This window comes from Diabrotica virgifera, chromosome 8, assembly GCF_917563875.1.
Source record: "Diabrotica virgifera virgifera chromosome 8, PGI_DIABVI_V3a".
Lineage (NCBI taxonomy): Eukaryota > Metazoa > Arthropoda > Insecta > Coleoptera > Chrysomelidae > Diabrotica > Diabrotica virgifera.
Genome location: NC_065450.1, coordinates 229,142,041 through 229,164,628, shown reverse-complemented (window position 1 = coordinate 229,164,628; position 22,588 = coordinate 229,142,041). Strand labels below are relative to the sequence as shown.

Below are 22,588 nucleotides of genomic sequence, written 5' to 3'. Positions count from 1 at the left end.
AACGAAATGAATATACTTTTTATTTATATTTTATTTAAATAGTAAACTAATTTATATTTACTACTTTTCAAACATTTTTATTAAAACAGTGCCAAAAATTAAAATAATAAAAGAATAAAACACACACAAACACATTAAAAATTCCACAAATTATTTCTGAACATTAATTATTGTCGGAAATTTTTTTAACTGAATACGTATTTTCTGAAAATAAAATTATATAATAAGTATACTTACAATCATAAAATGTATAAAAAAAATAAAAAAATAGAAGTTTCTATTGGGATTCGAACCAACTTATCAGCGCGGTTGGTATTGGCGTTGTATTGGGGTTCATTCGCATTAAACGCTTCGCCACGGAGACAATGTGTCATTATGTGCGAAGATCGACTAACTAAACGGATTAAACTTTTGACATTTTTGAATTAAATCAAATTATTTTGATTTTGAATTGAAATGACTTAGAATTGAAAAAATACAACAAAACATAGAGTAAGAAAACAATATATTAGGTGAATATTGATAGAAATTTTGATGGTAATCAAATTATGTAAATAAAAGTATTACATACTATCATAGCCACCTTTACTTTACAAGCCATGAAGAAAAAAAGCAACTTCGCAATTGATGACGTCGGTATTCTGACTTTCGGACTACCGCTTTCGAAACTACGATTTTAAAGTACAAATTCTGGTAAAATTTATAGTATTTTTTGAGTCGAACAAGAAAATATTATTAATTAGAAGTTTGTACAAAATAATATTAAAAGTAATTCCTTGTAAGTAACGTTTATTATACAAAAAAAAACCAATAAAAAGAATATAAACGGGATTAATTTTTTTCGATTCCTAAGAAAACTAATAAGTATTTTTCAAAAATTTAAACACAGAATGAAAGATTACGTTAGGACCGAGGGCCGAAAGTCCCTGAAAACTTCTATGTTTATTTTAGTAAGTTACAGGGGTGAAAAACTAAGAAAATTTAGTGTGATTTTTAGTTTCAAATATGTCATTAAAAAAACTTTTTATTCATTCTAAGGGACTTTCGGCCCTCGGTAATAAAGTAATCTTTCATTCTGCGCTTAAATCTTTCAAAAATACTTATTAGGTTTCTCAGGATTCGAAAAAAATTATTACATTTAAAATACAGGCGCCAAAATTTTGCATTTTGTTCCTTTCCACCTAAAATTTGTCGCACTTATTTAGAAACACCCTGAATTGATAAGCAACAAATTTAGTTGTTAAACATAAGCGAATTAATTAAAAAAACAGAATGTTAAGAAAACCGGAGTCTATATTTGGGTTTTAATTTCAGTATTTTATAAATATATACCATAAAAATTTAACTGGTTTGCAACAATATTATTACAGCGGTATTGTAAAAGAATTAGGCTAGAACAAATTTAAAAAATCACTTAAATATGCCAACAGGTTTAAGAAATATAAGACATTAAAAATGACAAAATTTTTAAGTGGAGGGATTTCTATATGCACGTAAGTTTATATAAAAATATATTATATTGAACTAAAATCATCTTAATAATATACCTTTTAATGTTCTTTATAATTTAGAGCACGAAATATTGTAAAATATTTCAGTTTCTCTGTAAATACAGTGAAAATTATTTTAAAACAAATGAGAACTGTCAGAATTAATCGGTCTACCAATAGATGTTGCCAAATTTCAACTTCATGGCTTGTTAAGTAAAGGTGGCTATGATACTATGTATTTTGGTAGGTTCAAATAGGTAGGTACCTATGATACATTTACAATTATTACGTATCTGTTGCTTTAAAAACTATTTAAAAGTCACTACAATTATAAACTTTTTTGTTTCTGTCCTCACAACAATAAAACTAATATATTTTACATTTGTTACCTTCATATTGAACAATTATTTATTATTGACAGATCATTTCAACACCCAATCAGAGCCCGTATAACGACTAATACCATACTGTCGGTGTGCGCATGCGCGCAGATTAATATAAATTCACCCTCAATCTCAATCGCGCCTAAAGAAGTATAACTTCAAAAACTATTTTCTATTTGTATTTCTTATAACTTGTTTCCTTTTGTAAATAAATCATGTATTATAGGTATACATACTTGCATTAGGTATTAATTGATTTTGTTATAATACATAATATTATAATTTTCTCAAATTATAATCTAACATTTTTAATCTAATATCTGATAACTCTACTCAAATATTACATTTAATTTATAAAAACAACATAACCTAAAATATATGCTATTTTGTCAAAGTTTCTGTCTATTTCATGTCAATTTATGCAATTGTTTGTACCGTGTAATCACTTTATTGCAGAAAGTTAGTTGCAACTTATTGCACAAGTTCTTGAGCAAGAAATTGTGTAATTAATTGCGCAATTACTTGCATCGTGTAAAGTGGCTATTATGGTGGAGTTTTCAAGTGCATATAAGTTTCTGAAGAATATCATGAATTCGGTATTTTTGGTATTAATCTCTAATCCCATTCACTTACTGTATTCTCCGATTATAATGACAAGTTATTGAAGATCTACTATGTTGTCAGAAATTAAGACACCAACGTCAGCATTTCGTATTTCGTATGTTGTTGATCAATACTCCATTCACTTTGATTCCCAACTCTGCTTCTGCCAAAGACTCTTGAAATATGGTTTCTGAATAAAATGTTAAATAAAAGAGGGGAAAGCACACATCCCTGTCGAACACCCCTTCTTATATGTATGGGTTTGGATATAAAATTGTCATTTTATGATCTTAGACTATATGATAAGTAAATTAACATGAGTAATTTTAATTAAATTGGAAGAACTATTATGTTTGTTAGTATTCACTCAATTCTCTTGCACTCTTGGGACTCTTGTATTAAAGTTAGTTTTAGGAAATTTCATTAACTATCAAGGAAGGTCCCGTCAGGAGGTATTGTGTATATGTCAACTTTAAATACCTAAAATAACAACCCAATTTGCCAGAATAAGAAGGTGAGTTGGGGTCAAAATCAAGACATGATAGAATAAGATTTATTTTTTCCTTGCTGCATATGCATAATACATTAGTAGATTGTTTGTTTGACATATATTTCTTGTTACTTTAGTTTGGTAATGGAGTTAAATAACTTTTGAAGATAAATATACGGGTGATTCCATTTTAAACCACTCATTTTTGGATTCAAAAAATTTGTGGGTCTTTCCCAAAAAATCTCAAACAATTTTTAGGGCAGTCAATGAGAGCAAGAACAGGTTATTACCTCCAAATTCTATCCTACTGCATGGATTTTAATGAAATTTTAGGAATAGCCTGAAAATATCTCCTTATGCAAAGTCTACCCTATGCCGATGTGTGCTTTTGTCTTGGGGCGGTTCCCACCCCTTCTCGGTGGTGGAAAATTTTTTGGTTAAACAACTACGGAAGTTGCTAGAGAACCCAATTCTAAGCAAAAACTGTTCTATAATTTTTTTTCGAAAACTCGATACTTTTTGAGTTATTCGTGGTTGAAAATTGGCCATTTTCATTGAAACAATACCTTTTCAAACGGTTTTTTACGAATACCTTAAAAACAATGCATCTAACTAAAAAAATTATGTAAAACATCTTTGTAGCTCATAAAAAACAAAGAGATTCGTTCCTTCTTCAATCTTCTAGTTATAACACAAAAAGAGATATGGTAGGTAAAAAGAGTTTGTTTTTTTGGTGCATGCTCAAAGCAGTGTATTCAACTTGAAATAACAGAGAAACGATCGATTTTATGTATATAATGCTACCAATACCTTTTATTGTGCTTGAAAAGTCCTTTCAAGTAAGCAATATTAAATGTCGATTACATTCAAACTGGGCGAGATATGCTGCAAAAAAGTGATGACTAACGAATTCTAAGAAAAAAATTGAGTAGTATATTTAACCCCTCACCCACAAGAATTTAAATGCATCGTTTTCCTTCTACAATATATTTTACTACAGTGTTATTTTTATGTTCAAAAAGTTGAGCGGGTTTAAAATGAATGGTTTTTGAAAAAAATAAGATCAAATTATAGAGCGCATATTTAAATTTTCTTAAAAATCTTCTTTTTCTCCATGTAACTTGAAAATGATAAGACTTAGGGCCGGTTGTTCGAACGCTAATCAACAATGATAACTATCAAATATTTAATTACTGTCACCAACTGTTAATGTCAACTTTGATTGGGTTGTTGAAAACATAATTGATTATAATTAATCAATTAACATAACAATTATTAACATAATTAATTAACTAATTTCATAATTGTAATCAATAATTATGTTTTCAGTAACATAATCAAAGTTGACATTGACAGTTGGTGACAGTAATTAAATATTTGATAATGATCATTTTTGATTACCATTCGAACAACCGGCCCATACTGTTATAAAAAATAAAATCAAAATGTTTATCTAGAAGAAACCTTCATTTTTGTATGGCATCTTTTTTTTGGCATCTCATTTTCGAGTTACATGGAGAAAAAGGAAGATTTTTAAGAAAATTTAAATGCGCTCAATAATTTGATCTTATCTTTTTTTCAAAAACCATTCATTTTAAACCCGCCCAACTTTTTGAATATAAAAAGAACACTATAGTAAAATGTACTGTAGAAGAAAAACGATGCATTTATATTCTTGTGGATGAGGGGTTAAATATACTTCTCATTTTTTTCTTAAAATACGTTAGTCATCAAATTTTTTACAGTTTATCTCGCATAGTTTAAATGTAATCGACATTTAATATTGCTTATTTTAAAGGTCTTTTCAAGCACAACAAAAGTTATTGGTAGCATTATACACCTAAAATCGACCGTTTCTTTTCAAGCACAACAAAAGTTATTGGTAGCATTATACACCTAAAATCGACCGTTTCTCTGTTATTTCAAGTTAAATACATACACTGATTTGAGCATGCACCAAGAAAACAAGTTTTTTTCACTTACCATATCTCTTTTTGTGTTATAACTAGAAGATCCATAAAGGAAAGAATCTCTTTATTATTTTATAAGCTACAAAAATGTTTTATATAGTTTTTTTAGTTAGATGCGTAGTTTTTAAGGTATTCGCAAAAAACCGTTTGAAAAGGTGTAATGTTTCAATGAAAATGGCCAATTTTCAACCAGGAATAACTCAAAAAGTATTGAGTTTTCGAAAAAAATTATAGAACAGTTTTTGCTTAGTATTGGGTTCTCTAGCAACTTCCCTAGTTATTTAAGCAAAAAAATTTCCACCCACGAGAAGGGGTGGGAACCGTCCCCAAGACAAAAGCACACATCGGCATAGGGTAGACTTTGTTTCTTGGGCTATTCCCTACTTACTGTGAAAATATCACGTAAATCGATATAGTAGGATAGAATTCGGAGCCACATACCCTCATTGACTGCCCTATTTACATATTTTTGAGAGATCCTCAAGTTTTTGTCTGAGTGACTTGACATGAAATGTACCATACAGCAATATTCATTTAATATTACATTATCTTCTTCTGTGTGATATTTAGTTTTCATTTAGTTACAAAGTTTTATTGATATTCAGACACGAAATATAAAAAACCTTGAATGAATCAACTGTTTGGTGTTACTTGTTTTTTGTTTTGTTAAATATCCATTTTTGAGATGTTTTAACAGGTTCTACTAGAATACAAGCAATGGCTGCAGTCACATAATCAGGAGGTTGTACATATTTTAGATAGCTATAATATTTTGTAAATATCGTAGCTTTTAAATAAAGATTTAAATAATCACATATTTGGTATTTATTTAAATCCACAATAACATTACCACAGGTGCTACACTATATAGTGCAAAAATGCATGTAGTGCTGAGCACTACGTGCATTTTTTGAGCAAGGATGAACTACATCCACATGGTTTTCAATAATCTTAATACATGGACTTAATGTCGCTTGCTTTATAATGTTAAATATACCAACAATGTAATTTAGAGGTTTTCACACCTAATGAAGTGGCTAGTTCCAAATACTTGTACACCGGACGTTCACACTGATGATAGTCAGTTTAAACTGAAAACGTTTTGTGTTTTGTAATTTTCCACTACCTTGAGGATAAATTTTTTTTAATAAATTCATATTGTATACCTACATACAACAGAAGTGTTTACATCATTTACGTTGTCTTATAGAAGGTATACAGCCAACTACAGGGTTTACCATTTTTAAAGTTTTAATGCATATAAGTTATTATTTTTACTTTTATGTAGTATCTGGGTTTATCTTTTTTATGTTTTTTGGTTGGTGTTTCATTGGAAGTCCCCCTCACACTTGTATTGTGTATATGTAATTATTTTTAAACTCTAGAATGGTTTTTAATATTTAAAAGACCATTGTCTAATACTCTGGTATAGTCTGTTCGCTAAACTCAGACACAGCTGGCTAGTGATTTTAGTGGGTAATTTTTTTGTTTTTGGCCAATTTTGCCAAAATTGGCAAAATTACTAACTATTTAGTAATAATTATTAACTATTTAATAATTATTTTTTTTGCCAATTTTATCAAATTGGCAAAATTATTTTCTAAAATTACTAGCCAATTGTGTCTGAGTTTAGCGAACGGACTATAATACAGGTTATATAGTTTCACAATCATTATATAGAGTTGATGTTTCATAATTCGTAATATAACCATTATATTGCCACTATTAATTAGTTTCTACTTTTTATTTACCATTTTATGTCAAAAATTGTTTTCTATACATCAACATACATTTATTTTGGCAATTATATATTATATTCTGACACTGTATATAGATTACAGGGAAACAAATTCAAGGCAGAATTAGGTAACTATTATTTATCTTAATTAATATTTTATACTACACTGCGGGTCAGAGAAAACGAAACAAAATTGGTTATTTCTGATGTCTCGAATTTCCTAAACCTGTTGCCCGATTTATATGGTTTTTTTTAAATGTTGTAGTCTTACTCTTTAACCATATGGCTGTAATAATATTGTTGCTAAACAGGTAAATTTGCATTGTATACCGGGTGGACCAATCAAACTGTGTTTTTTTTTCTCAAAGTTTGCAACACCTTGTGGAATATTCTAGCATTTATAAAATACTGAAATCCATCTGTTTGTGATGCATTGTATAATGCATAAATCTAACTATGTTCTGTGATATACTTAAGCCATACGCTAAAAAAAAAAAAAATAAATACTGAAATTAAAATAAATATAGGTCTGGATCCCGCGTATGAAAAAAAAGTTGATTAATAGCAAGCTGAAAATTTGTTAATAGCTTAAGGGTGTCTAGTCGGATAAACTTTGATATATGGGAACACTGTAACAGGGGCAGTTTTAATTGTGGAACAGGTTGAAAATTTGGAACGGTCAGAACACGAAAATGGTACATCTATTTTGTCCGACAGAACAGACTTAAACTCTCCGAACAGAGATTAAACTCTCATGCAAAAATCAGACTGCTATTTATTACCTGTCATAATTCCTGTCAATTGACATATTCTACATGTTCCACTCATTAAAACGCCAATTTGGTGATAAATGGCAGTCTGATTTTTGCATGAGAGTTTAATCTCTGTTCGGAGAGTTTAAGTCTGTTCTGTCGGACAAAATACATGTGCCGTTTTCGTGGTCTGACCGTTCCAAATTTTTAACCTGTTCCACAGTTAAAACTTCCCCTGTTGCAGTGTTCCCATATATCAATGTTTGTCCGACTAGACACCCTTAAGCTAATAACAAATTTTCAGCTTGCTATTAATCATCTTTTTTTTCATACGCGGGATCCAGACCTAATAGCCTCAGGTTTTTTTAACATTCTGTTTTTTGTTTCATTCGCTTATATTGTATAATAAAAAGTTAGGTACTTTAATAACTAGCTATGCTCTTCATCAATACATGGTGTTTCTAAATAAGTGCGACAAACTTTAAGGGGTAATTCTGCATGAAAAAATAATGACTGTTTGCTTTATAAACATGTCCGCAAATGCTTCGTTACCGACATACGGGATGTTGAATTTTTCTTACAAATTGACGATTTATTTATTGCTCTGTAACCGGTGAGATATGCAAATTAAATTTTATAGGTTTTAAGAGATAGTTATTGTGCATTTTTTGACACACAATTAAGGATTTTATATTCTTCATAGGCGCGCATACAGGTCATATTACCCGCATGCTCGCCAATGGTGAATATAGAATTCTTAATTGTATGCCAAAAAATGCGCAATAATTACCTCTTAACACCTACCAAATTTCATTTGCATATCTCAACCGGTTTTGGAGCAATAAATAAATCGTCAGTTTGTAAGAAAAAATTGAACATCCCGTATCTCGGAAACGAATACATTTCCAGTGAAAACAATAACTCTTTGATACGTGTTGGCGATACAACTTTTTTTATATGCGTGTCCGCGAAGATTATGACTCCCAAAATATTTATAACGAAAAGATTTAGTTCATAATAGGTGCCGACGAAAACAATTATTTCCCTTTCTGTTTCTGTTTCTGCCGACGAAAACAATTATTTCTGAGAACTTTTTGGTAATTATAATTTTCGTGGACCCACAGAAGAAATGGTGTTTTTTGCCGATACTTCTCAAAAAATGAATTTTTTCGCTAACACTTTATTAGGGATTATAATTTTCACAATCATATAATTGAAAATATTATTTTTCGCGGCGTTCATTGAAAGTTCTACTCTTAACGGCATTTTTCGGAGCTATACTTTTCGTAGGCAGCGGCGATATGTTTATAAAGTAAACGGTCATTATTTTTTCATGCAGAATTACCCCATACAGTTTGTCGCACTTATTTAGAAACACCCTGTATTGATGAAGAACATGGCTAGTTGTTAAAGTACCTAACTTTTTTATTATCCAACATAAGCGAATGAATCAAAAAACAGAATATTAAGAAAACCAGAGGCTACAGTCGGGTTTTAATTTCAGTATTTTATAAATGCTAGAATATTCCACAAGGTGTTGCGAACTTTGAGAAAAAAACACAGAGTGATTGGTCCACCCGGTATACAATGAGAATTTACCTGTGAGCAGCAATATTATTACAGCGATATTGTTAAAGAATAACGCAACGCTATAACATATTAAAAAAATCACTTTAATCGGACAACAGGTTAAGGAAATTCGAGACATCAGAAATGACCAATTATGTGGGCCGCCCGTTTTCTCTTATGCGCAGTGTATATGACCTTTTATAAGATCCTGATTTTTATAAAATTGACCATATATTAAGCCACTCTTCTTTGTTTTTTAGGCTTTTGTGGAAAAAGGAAGTTTTTCACAAAAACAAAATATGTTCCTTTGTAAAACTGTTTTTTGTATATTTGATATATTTTTGCTGTTCTAGGTGTTTCATCAAATTAGCTGGATCTTAGTACTTATAATTTGTGATTCTACTATTTTAAATGAAAATGTATTTTTATTAAATGTGAGGCAATGCTAAATAAAGCGGGTTTTTCAGGTACAAAACCCCGCCATACTTCCACTGCCACACCCCCGCCTTCACCCGCACACCCATCATCGTCGCCGACTTTGTCACAGCAGCTGGTCACTGCTGCATTTAGACCGGATACCAAAACGTTGACTAAAGAGGCGTTAGAGACTGTGCAACATCTTTTCACGTGGGCGCCCATACAGAGGATCCCGCCGCAAATCATACGGGCCATATTTAGCTTCACCACTGTTTCTTCATATTCACAGGTAAGATAATTCACAGTTTATTATATATATATGTCAACTTTTGATGTCTATTTACCGATCCCGTCCTCTGAGTTAGTAAAGAAGTCTATATTATATTCCGCAAAAAAAAACTATACAACCATCTCCCTTTACAACTCAAATCTGCAACAAAAGCTTATCTATCTAAAAGACCATATTATTCAGTAGAAGAGTTTCTTAATGACTAACTAAGAAATTACAGAAATGTACAAGTAACCAAACTTATCTATATTTGGGTGTCACATGCAGCAGCTTAAACTTATTAGTTCCTATGTCTGTATTTTACTTTGTATATCGGTTTTGTTTTATTTTCTTTACTTTATTAACTTGTATTTTTTTTATATTGACTATTTATCAAATTTCAGAAAATTGTATTTATTATTATTTTTTTTTTCTGACTTTATGTTAAGCTTTGTCCATAAAATTTGTATAATTTTCAGTGACAATAAAGCATATTTCTATTCTGTTACACTTGAGGTTTTCATGGGAGCTATATGTGCTTTCTGTGGTTTTCCGGGTTTGACTCCGCTTAGAATAATTTTGTTTTTTAGAAAAACCATTATTTTGACGGCGTTTCGGCAAGATCACACTTGCCATTATAAAGTCAGGTAGTTCCGCTTCTCGCTGCTGCTTGAAGTAAACTGAATTTTTATTCACGACATGGTTACTTATATAGTTGATCGTTGATCATGATGCCTTCCCTGGCCTACGCGGTTTCTGGCTCTTGTTATTGGCCCAGTATAGGTTGGAAGGACAGGAGGGGTGATACGCGTAGATGTCGTTGCCTGATTTATTTTGGTCTTTTTCTTCAGTACCTTTTTTCATGTTGTAGGAAGCCGTTGAGCATCATCTCTTTGGTTAAGACTTAGAATTTTTTTCTATTTCTATCGATTCTCCGATTTCACGTTTTCTTTTGATTTCTATGTTAGGTAGCATCGTCGTTTGGTTCAGGTTTATTGTATGTCCTGTATTTGTGCAAGGGATGACGTTGTTTCTCCCCTTTCGATGGCATTTCGGTGTTCTTCTTGTCTAACATGAATTCTCAGTTTCATCTCCTTTTGTTTCGCAATATATTATGTTTTCCATCTTTTGAGCTATTTTGCCGGTTATTAGCGCGCTCATCACTGTATATACACCTCCAAGAAATTAACGCACCACCTTAAAAATTGGTTATTTTTAATGTCTCGAGTTTCCTAAACCTGTTGTTCAATTTAACTTATTTTTTTTAACATTTTATAGTTATCGCCTTATTCTTTAACAATATCGCTGTAATAATATTCTTGATAGACAGGTACATTGTCATGGTATACCGGGTGTACCAACCAAACTGCAATTTTTTCTCAAAGTTCGCATCACCCTGTGGAATATTCTAGCATTTATAAAATACAGAAATTAAAACCTAACTATAGCCTCATATTTTCTTAACATTCTGTTTTTTTATTCATTCACTTACGTTGGATAATAAAGAAGTTAGGTACTTTATCAACTAAACTAAATTCGCTCTACCGAGATTCACTTTGACACATTCGGAATAGGAAACGTACAACACAAAAATTCCTACCTCACACTATTAACTGCTAAAATCAACTTAATCTTTCATTAAAAAAAGAAGAATTATTAGAAATAGTGGGAGTGTCTGCTAATCTCATAAAATTTTGTGGAGTTTATGTCTACAAAATATTTTTATTTTGTACAATAAATAATTTTCTCATTTTTTATCAATACATTATAATGGTGTAGATAAATAATTATTGATTGGCGTAAGGTTTATGTTATTTTTATGTCTGTTTACTATTAATAATATTGGCTGTGAGCAGGTGCGTTGGTTGTGTAGTAATTTCCAGTCACTTCTGACAACTGAACTTTCCAAAAAAGAAATTACTAACGGCAGTGTCAAAGTGAATCTCGATAGAGCGAATTTAGTATAGCCTTGTTTTTCATCAATACAGGGTGTTTTTAAATAGGTATGGCAAACTTTAAGGGGTAAGTCTGCATGAAAAAATAATGACAGTTTGCTTTATAAAGATATGTCCGCAAATGCTTCTTTTCCGAGATAGGGGGTGTAGAAATTTTTCTTGACAACTGACGATTTATTTATTGCTCTAAAACCGGTTGAGATATGCAAATGAAATTTGGTGGATTGTAAGAGGTAGTTAATGTGCATTTTTCAACATACAATTAAGAATTTTATGTTCACCATTGGCGCACATAAGGGTCATATGGTACAGAATGACCCCTCAAAGTTTGCCATACTTATTTAAAAACACCCTGTATTGACGAAAAACAAGGCTAGTGGTTAAAGTACCTAACTTTTTTATTATCCAACATAAACGAATGAATCAAAAACAGAATGTTAAGAAAACATGAGGCTATAGTTGGATTTTAATTTCAGTATTTTATAAATTCTAGAATATTCCACAGGGTCACGAGAACTTTGAGAAAAAATCACAGTTTGATTGGTACACACGGTATACAATTACAAAATATTATTACAGAGATACTGTCAAAGAGTAAGGCTATAGAATGTTAAAAAAATCACTAAAATTGGACAACAGGATTAGGAAATTCGAGGCATCAAAAATGACCCATTTATAAGGTGGTGCGTTAATTTCTTGGAGAAGGGTATATATTGACGATACGCACTGCCTTCTTTCTTCGCATTTTCAGGATGTATTGTGAGATATCCATTGTACCTAACCTTTAAATTTAATGTAGGACTATTTTGTGAAATTCGTTTCAGAGACAAGACAAAAATCAATTTTTTAAGTCAATTAAGGGATAATATATGCGGTGACAGATCAATTAACTGTAATATTTGATATAGGGCTTTTCATCGATTGTCATTTGTTTGGAGTTTCTGTCATGTGACGTCTAATATTAATATACAGTGCGGTGGAATAAGTGTTGCCCCCCCCCCCTGTTAACTTGTTTATTTTAAGAATATAAGCAAAACGCTCGGACAGGTCGATTTTTAAACTAACCATAGTATATTATAGCATCAACGTTTCGAACTTTACGCGATCCCTCTTCAGGTGACAGCCATAACTTTGATTTTTTTAAATGGGAAAGTACATCATGTGACACCTCATTTAAAAGCTCTTAAAATACTGATTTCAAAAATGTATAATACTTTAATCCTGTTTAAGAGCGTAGGCGCAAAATTTCGGTCGAATTCTTTCTAAATGCAATCATTTTTTTCGAATCCTGAAAAAACTAATAAATATTTTTGAAAAATTTAAACGCAGAATGAAATATTACAGTATTCTCGATGGTCCAAAGTCCCTGAGAACTCCTATAATGTTTATTTTAATAAGTCACAGTGGTGAAAAAAAGAGAAAATTTAGTGTGATTTTTAATTTCAAATATATCATTCAAAAGAAACTTTTTGTTTATTCTAAGGGACTGTCAGCCCTCGGTAATAATATAATCTTTCATTCTGCGTTTAAATTTTTCAAAAATACTTATTAGTTTTCTCAGAATTGGAAAAAATAAATGCGTTTAAAAAGTGTTCGACCGAAATTTTGCGCCTACGATCTCAAAAAGGATTAAAGTATTATACATTTTTGAAATCAGTATTTCAAAAGCTGTTAAATGAGGTGTCACATGATGTACTTTACCATTTAAAAAAATCAAAGTTATGGCTGTCACCTGAAGAGGGATCGCGTAAAGTTCGAAACGTTGATGCTATAGTATACTGTGGTTAGTTTAAAAATCGACCTGTCCAAGCGTTTTGCTTATATTCTTAAAATAAACAAGTTAACAGGGGGGGGGGCAACACTTATTCCACCGCACTGTATCTACGTCATACGTTATTTTACCAATGATACAAACCAAATACGTATGACGTAGATATTTTAATATACGACACATGACAGAAGCTCGAAACAAATTATTGTTGATGAAAAGCCCTATTAATGACTTTACTTTTCAGGACGATGATGACATGTGCGTTTTAGCCATGTCAACTGTCAACGAGCTGTTATATAGAAAATGCACACCTCCAGAAACGCAAGACTTTTATTTTCAACTGTACCATCAAACTGTAGATCTACTCAAAGAAATTACTAGTTCAGCCAATAGGATAGACTCTTTAGATCCCATGTAAGTTACACGCTATATTTCATTGATCTCATTTATTTATTTTTATTTTGCGTACGGCTTACATCACAGAATAGGTAATTATTTAAATTTATGCATTATACAATATATGACATGTCCAGTTTTTTTATATAGGGTGTCCCAAAAGTAGCGGAACGGTCGAATATTTCGCAAAATACACATCGGATGGAATAACTGAAAAATACGTATTCAATGATTTTCAAAAATATATCAAATAACACTAAACACGACCCCCACTCCACGCCCTAGAGGTAGAGTGGGGGGTAACTTAAAAATCTTAAATATAAACCCCCAGTTTTTATTGCACATTTTAGCCTTCTTATGCATATCTTAGCCTTCTGGACACCACCGTCCAGCATAACCCAGGATCCAAGAACACCAGGACACGGCGCTTGCCCCAGTGTGTTTTTCGGACTGTTTGCTTTTGCTGCCAACACTACACATTCACTACAAACCCTGAAGAGGACAAAATCCTAAACGGGGAAGCACATTGAACGCATTTCTTCTAAGCATTTTCTAGACAAGCAAATCAAACAATGTGATGATGATTGCACATTTGGATTCCTTACGCAAAAGTAAGCAACTTTTATTCGAGACATTTTTTTCGAACTGTGGATAGATGGCGCTATAATTGGGAGAAACGATTTATTCTGATAACATGGGTAAATTGTAGAAACGGTCTAATATCCCGAGAAATACACTTCCAAATGAAAGACAAAAAAACACGTATTTAATATTTTTCAAAATCCTATCGAATATCACCAAACATAACCCTCCAACCTACCCCTTCGGTGTGGGGTGGAAGGTAACTTTAAAATCTTAAATAGGAATCCCCACTTTTTATTGCAGATTCGGATTCGTCATGAAAAATTAAGCAACATTTATTCGAAACATTTTTTAAAATTGCTGATCAATGGCGCCAATAAATCGTATTTTTCCAATTAAAGCGCCATCTATTAACAATTTTAAAAAATGTTTCAAATAAGTGTTGCTTAATTTTTCATGACGAATCCGAATCTGCAATAAATGGTTGCTATTTAAGATTTTAAAGTTACCCCCCACCTCACCTCCAGGGAGTGGGTTGGAGGATCATGTTTAGTGTTATTCGATAGGTTTTCGAAAAACATTAACATTCTGTTTTTTGGTTTCTCATTTGGAAGTGTATTTCTCGAGATATTAGACCGTTTCCATAATTCACCTATGGTATCAGGATAAATCGTTTTTCCCAATTATAGCGCCATCTATCGACAGTTCGAAAAAATGTTTTGAATAAAAGTTGCTTACTTTTACGCAACGAATCCAAATCTACAAGAAAAATTGGGTGTTTCCATTTGAGATTTTAAAGTTACCCCCCATCCCACCTCCAGGGGGTGTAGTGGGGGTTGGTGTTTGGTGTCTTTGGGTAGATTTTTGAAAATGATTCAACACGAATTTTTTAGTTTTTCGATCCGCGATTTTTTTTTAGTTCCACTACTTTTGGGACACCTTGTATATTCGATTGACCCTTCGACTGCCATTACAAAGTCTCTAGGGTCGCCTGTGTATCCTCTGCGTGGGCAGTCCTCAACTATGTGTCTGATCGTCTGTCTTGCAGCGCCGCAGTCACAAGAAGAAGAAGGAAGATTACGTCATCTGTAGAGGGACTCGGCGCATCTTCCACAGTTTCTTCTAATTCGATTAAGGGCTGCCCAAATCTTATAGGGACGTTGAAATTCGCTAGGTTTGTCTATGATGTCCAGCAGACTATGGTAATGCGGATCTGTCTTACTTTCCCAATCTTCTCTCCATCGGGTATTTAAGTCAAAATTGGATTGCTGCAGCGCTTGAGCGGATTTCAGAAACCTGGATCGGAGACGGTTTCTAAGAATATCGAGGATGTCGTTGTGGACTAGAAGTTGATGACTGTCCATTATTTTGTTATATTCTTTAACCAATGCATGTTCGCGGCGTAGGTTGGGTGGTGCTCTATTACTAAGGGTGGATAGCCATATTGTGGGGGTGGGCATAATTGTGCCTGTTATCATACGCATAGCACGGTTTAGCTGAGTGTCGACCAGGTAGGTATGCCTGCTATTTAACCACACTGGTGCACAGTACTTGCCTGCAAAGGTAAAATAGTATACTTATGTGAAAAAAGTGAGTTTTGAGATATATGACTCTTTGTTCTTTTAATGTGCCGTTTTGTCATTTATAAAGTTAGACAAGTGAAATTTGGAATATAAAAAAAGCATGTTATTGTAATAATTATTACAACAGCAAATATGTATAGTTTTTTCAAATGTGCTTGTAAAATGACATACACTGTTTTACCATTTTTCCAGTACACCCAAAGAGTATATAAAAGACTTTATACGTATATACCGTCGGGGGAGATAAAAATTCCCATTGGTCATACTATGATAAAAGAGTATATGACATGTTTATACTTTTTTACCATTGGAATTTTGACACCGGATTTAAGAAATATGAAATATGTTACCGTATAACAGCATATACCACATATATCCTGTTTTACCAGAGTTTCAAAAAATAGATATATAACATAATACCAGGGATAAGCAGTGTATGACGATGTATACTATTCTGCCTTTGTAGAGTTTGTCGAATATACTGTTTTACCATAGCAGAGACGCAAGTGCACGTACTCATATACTGTTTTACCAGTGTCACATTTTGAAAACTAACTGAGATAGAAATAAATTAAAAATTGCATAAGAAAGAGCGGAAAAAATAACCCAGTTTCGGCGGCAAATTCAAAAATCGATTTTTTTCTCATACAGGGTAGGGCATTAGTGTGACAAAGTCCAATTACTCGTTTGTTGTAAGAGATACGAAAAAAAGTTATTTAGGTAAAAGTTGGGGCACACATAGTGTCATATTTTAAAAATATTTTCAAATATACAGGGGCGTCCGTATTGACAGGGTGACACCAACTTATGTTTTTTTAAATGGAATACCCTGTATATTTTTACATTTTTGGATTCTCCTCGATGTTTCCTTTCTTAAAATATATGGTTTTGTAATATTATACGAGGTAGTTTAAAAGTTAATTACGTTTTTTTTGTTAATTTCGTAGCAAAATCTACACCCTGTAGAATTGTAGTGATTTGACATCAAATTTTCTATTTGCATTTAAACGATTTTTAGTATAGTCTACTACTGTTAATCATTAATAGTATAGCGAAATGTTTAATTTTAGTATACAGGGTGGGTCGAAACTCGGAATGAGTATTTTCTGAGTTTTCTTAAATGGAACACCCTGTATTTTAGTATTGTAATAAAATTATATTTTATGGTACTTTTTTATTTCTTAAACATTCCCTATACCTAAGTGCTTTAATTTGTAAGTTATTCGTCATTCTTTGAGCAAACATTAATTGCAACAAAAATTACGTAAAATTTCATTAGGTAGCCGTGAAAATATCCAATCAAAAGTAATTTTTCGAAAAAAAAAATACATAATAATCTAGCCTGATCCTTAATTTATTAATATTGGATGAGATATCCAAATACATTCGTAGTTAAGGTTGTTGGTGCTTAAAATATGAATCAAACATACAAAATTCTGCCTAGTTGGCTATGACACAAAATTTGCTTAAACATTTGACATTACACTATTTATATAGTTCCAGTTGATTTGATACCATTACTAATATTAATTTTTCTAATGAGGAACGGATTAAAATGGCTTTGTGCTAGGAGAGTATAAAATACAGGAGTAAAGAAACAAACGCTCATATGGTATTCATTGATCTTGAGAAAGCATATGATAGAGTTCCTCGAGAGATTCTGTGGTGGGCACTCAATAAGAAAGGAGTCCCTGGTGAATATGTAAAGATTGTGAGGGATATGTATGAGGGAGTAACGACTAGTGTTAGGACAGGTGTGGGAGAGACTGATAAATTTCATGTGAAAGTAGGATTGCACCAAGGTTCTGTGCTTAGTCCGTATTTATTCTCATTAGTTGTGGACCAGATAACAACGAAACTACAGGGTAACATTCCATGGTGCTTAATGTATGCTGATGATGTCGTGTTAGTAGGAAATAGTGAAAGAGACCTAGAACAAAAACTGGAACAGTGGAGACAAGCTCTGGAGGAAAAAGGTTTAAAACTTAGTAGGACAAAAACAGAGTATTTGGAATGTTCATTTAAAGATGGAGCTACTACAAATAAAATGGTATCTTTGGATGGTGAAATGATTGTGAAAAGCAATAGTTTTAAGTACCTAGGATCGGTATTACAGAGTAATGGAGAAATAGATGGAGATGCATGCAGTAGAATTAGGGCTGGATGGATGAAGTGGAAAGAAGCGAGTGGTGTGTTGTGTGACAGAAAAATTCCAATGAAGCTGAAGGGAAAATTCTATAAAACAGCCATAAGACCGGCTATGATGTACGGAACTGAATGTTGGGCAGTGAAAAAGAAAGAGGAACAACGAATGCATGTGGCGGAAATGAGAATGCTTAGATGGATGAGTGGAGTGACAAAGAAGGATAAAATTAGAAATGAGTATATTAGGGGAAGTCTAGGTGTGGCACCAATTGATGCCAAAATGAGAGAGCATAGGTTAAGATGGTTTGGTCATGTTCAACGTCGAGACGTTAATCACCCAATACGAAGAATAGCTGAAGTGCAGATTCCTGGAAGGAGTAGGAGAGGAAGACCAAAGAAGACCTGGGGGGAGGCGATAAGGCAGGACATGTTGGTAAAGGGGATTAACATTGATATGACCCAAGACAGAATTGTGTGGAGAAATGCAATTAGGGAAGCCGACCCCGCATAGGGATAAGGCAAAGAGAATGATGATGATGATGTGCTAGGAGAGTATAACAAAAATGAGCTACTTGCAATACAAATGTATCATCAGCAATTACCTGATAGACGACAAGCAAAAAGAGAAACTTTTGAAAGGATACTAAAACGGTTTCAACAGACAAGATACTTAGATTGTAAGAACGATTTTACTAATATGCAGATCCTCAGTGACACTAAGGATTACATTTAATTGCTGTTTTCTTCACTTACAATAGTTTTTATTCGAGCAGATTTATCATAATCTAAGTGATCAGTCCGTTGAAACCGTTCTAGTATATTTTTAATCGTTTCTCTTCTTAGTTGTCTTCTATCAGGGAATTTCTGATGAAAAATTCTTATTGCTAGTAGCACATTTTTGTTATATTCCACTAGCACCAAAATCTTATTAATCAGTTTCTCATAAGAAAAATACATATTAGTAATGGTAACGAAGCAACTGGATCTATAAAAATAGTATAATATCAAATTTTTAAGGAAATTTAGTGTCATAGCCGACTAGGTAGAATATTGTATGTTTTTATTAATATTTTGCGCACCAACAACCTTAACAAGGATTTTATTGAGATATTTCATCCAATAGTAATAAATTAAGGATCAGACTAGATTATGATGTATTTTCTTTTCCAAAAATTATTTTTGATTAAATATTTTCACAGCCACCTAATAAAATTTCACGTAATTTTTCTTACAATTAATGTTTGGCTTAAAGAATCACGAATAACTTACAAATTAAAGCACTTAGGTATAGGGAATGCTTAAGAAATAAAAAAGTACCATAAAATATCATTTCCTTAAAATACTTAAATACAGGGTGTTCCATTTAAGAAAACTCAGAAAATACTCATTCCGAGTTTCGACCCACCCTGTATACTAAAATTAAACATTTCGCTATACTGTTAATGTTTAACAATAGTAGACTATATTAAAAATCGTTTGAACATAAAATAAAAATTTGATGTCAAATCACTAAAATTCTACAGGGTGTAGATTTTGCTACGAAATTAACAAAAAAACGTAATTATCTTTTAAACTACCTCGTATAATATTACAAAACCATATATTTTAAGAAAGGAAACATCGAGGAGAATCCAAAAATGTAAAAAAATACAGGGTGTTCCATTAAAAAAAACATAAGTTTGTGTCACCCTGTCAATACGGACGACCCTGTATATTTGAAAATATTTTTAAATTATGGTACTATGTGTGCCCCAACTTTTACCTAAATAACTTTTTTTCGTATCTCTTACGAGAAACGAGTAATTGGACTTTGTCACACTAATGCCCCACCCTGTATACTGTTTTACCTTGGCAGGCAAGAGTATTCAGCCACCGGATATATCAGGCCAAGAGTAAAAGATCTTAAAGTTGATGGTGTGGACCTCTATGTAGTACCGCAGAGTTTCTGTATAACATTGTTAAGTGTTTTCAGTTTTGCTATTCTCGTTATTAATCTCAAAAGTCACACAAATCGCAATTTCCAAATTTTTCGCGTTGTGTTTTTGTACGACTGCGACTGGGTCGGTTTACTCTCGATAATGTTAACTTTGTTGTTAATTGAACGGCAAAACTAGACGGAATTGACACCAAATCTTTTGTTGCATCTGCTGAGTTACTGTAGCGCTGTTGTAGATATAAAACATGGTCACTTGTCCAATTGAAAGCAATGTTAATCACAATGTTTAACCTCCAGTCCTTCAATTTCTGACGCTTCATATTGGCCTAGCTAGTAGTAAGGAGAAATAAATGAAATTTATAGAGATAAAATTTACACGATGTGTTTTTATTTTGTGTTATTTTTTATAGATTTATGGAAAAGTTATCGGAGCTATTAGTATTATTGATAGAACATCACCTTTGGAGACTGGAATCTGAGCCTGGATTTTCTGCCATAGAGTTTTTATCGCCTCTCTTTCAGTTGACCATGCAGTTGCCGACAGTAAGATGTTATTTGTGTTGCTTGGCTGTTTGGGCATCGTTCGCCAAACAGATCAAAGTGGACAATGCAAAAAAGTAAGTGGGAATGAATATAGTCAATGATGTGTGGTTTATAACTTTGAACGCATTTGTTAAATGTTAGCAAACAGGGAGGATTGGGAAAATTTGAAAATAATATTTAAGGGGATAGTCGCAACAGAATGAAAGATTACATCATTACCGAGGGTAGAAAGTCCCTGAAAACTTCTATAATGTTTATTTTAATAAGTTACAGGGGTGAAAAAGAACAGAAAATTGAGTGTGATTTTTAATTTCAAATATCTCATTCAAAATAAACTTTTTGTTTATTGTTTTCACCCAATTTTGAAAAAATGTGAAAACTTTAAATTATCCACGTCCGTCTGTCCGTCTGTCTGTCTGTGATCACAACTCCTCCCTCAATATACCAGCTAGAATGACAAGTGAGGTGTCAAATGAAAGCTTATAATCCAAGGATGGTACTAAAGGTGAGATATTTGACCTAGGCTGTCTGCCCGTCGGTCTGTCCGACCGCGAATATAACTCCTCTGTCATTATACCAGGTAGAATGACAAATGAGGTGTCAAATGAAAGCTTGTAATCCAAGGATGGTACTAAAGGTGAGATATTTGACCTAGGCTGTCTGTCCGTCGGTCCGTCCGACCGCGAATATAATTCTTCCGTCATTATAACAGCTAGAATGACTTGTCAAATGAAAGTGAAATAATCCAAGGATGGTAGTAAATGTGAAATATTTGACCTAGGCTGTCTTTCTGTCGGTCCGTTCGACCGCGAATATAACTCCTCCTTCATTATACCTGGTAGAATGACAAATGAGGTGTCAAATGAAAGCTTATAATCCAAGAATGGTACCAAAGGTGTGATATTTGACCTATGCTGTCTGTCTATCGGTCCGTCCGACCGCGAATATAACTCCTACGTCATTATACCAGGTAGAATGACAAATGAGGTGTCAAATGAAAGCTTACAATCCAAGGATGGTACTAAATGTGCGAAATTTGACCTAGGACTTCCGGTTTTATAATTGCGACCAGAAGTACTATTTTAAAGTCACCGGAATAGTACACGTAATATATTATTCGACGCAACTTCGCAAGATGAGAACAAATTTTGGTTTTGGATTTTATATCATTTCCGCTTAAAAAGTTATAACCAGAAGTGCTGTTATAGTCGCAGAAATAGTACATGTAAAACATAAATCGAAGTGTATTGAAAAGTTGAGTTTGAGTCTTTAGTTCTGATTTTGAAATCATTTCTGTTTAAAAAATGATGATCCAAAGTTGAGTAAAAATAACTCAAAGTTAGTAAAATCGTATATCAATCGTTGCAAAGTTACACGAAGAGTTCAAATTACGACTTCCAGTTATACTTTCAATTACTTTTGGTGAAAACCTAGGACTTACGAAGTCCAATTACTTGTTCTAAGGGGCTTTTGGCACATGCATAAAATTATTCACGAATTACTTTTTATACTAGGTCCCTTCTTTACTCACAAACTAGTATCGCAAAATTAAACCGCTTGTCCATAGAAACCACAAGTTAAACAATGATAACAATACGGCATGTCTTTGATACCTTGTGTACTATGAATTTTTGACGTTTATCATTTTCAGTGACAGTGACATTAGCGCATTTGTTGTGTTTATTGGAATTTATAGCTTATGTTTATTTTATAAAGTTATATTGTGTTAAATGTATTATCTTCTTGTTTTTGTGTAGACATGACTCTGTTTGTTTTTCAATGTGCCTCTAGTAAGTTGTCTTTCCATCGTTTTCGTGGACTTTTCACTGATCGTCTTCCTATTGGAGAACCGTCTCTCGCCGTTCTTACTACTCTGTTTGTTGTCATTCGGCTTATGTTGTCGTTCCATTCTACTCTTCTGTTTTTTACTCAGTTATTAATGTTTTCATCTCTGCTGTTTCTAGCATTATTTTTGTTCTTTCTGTATCAAGTCGTGT

At 32.6% G+C, this 22,588-nt stretch overlaps 1 protein-coding gene across 1 annotated transcript in view; it reads left to right on the top strand.

The window, feature by feature from the left end:
* LOC114333165 (exportin-6) overlaps positions 1-22,588 on the top strand; it is a 63,057-nt gene that overhangs the window by 11,651 nt on the left and 28,818 nt on the right. The window contains exons 5-7 of the mRNA XM_028283009.2: positions 9,463-9,701; positions 13,651-13,820; positions 20,459-20,665. Of these exons, the coding sequence (XP_028138810.1) occupies positions 9,463-9,701; positions 13,651-13,820; positions 20,459-20,665 (616 nt within the window). The remainder of the gene's footprint in view (positions 1-9,462; positions 9,702-13,650; positions 13,821-20,458; positions 20,666-22,588) is intronic.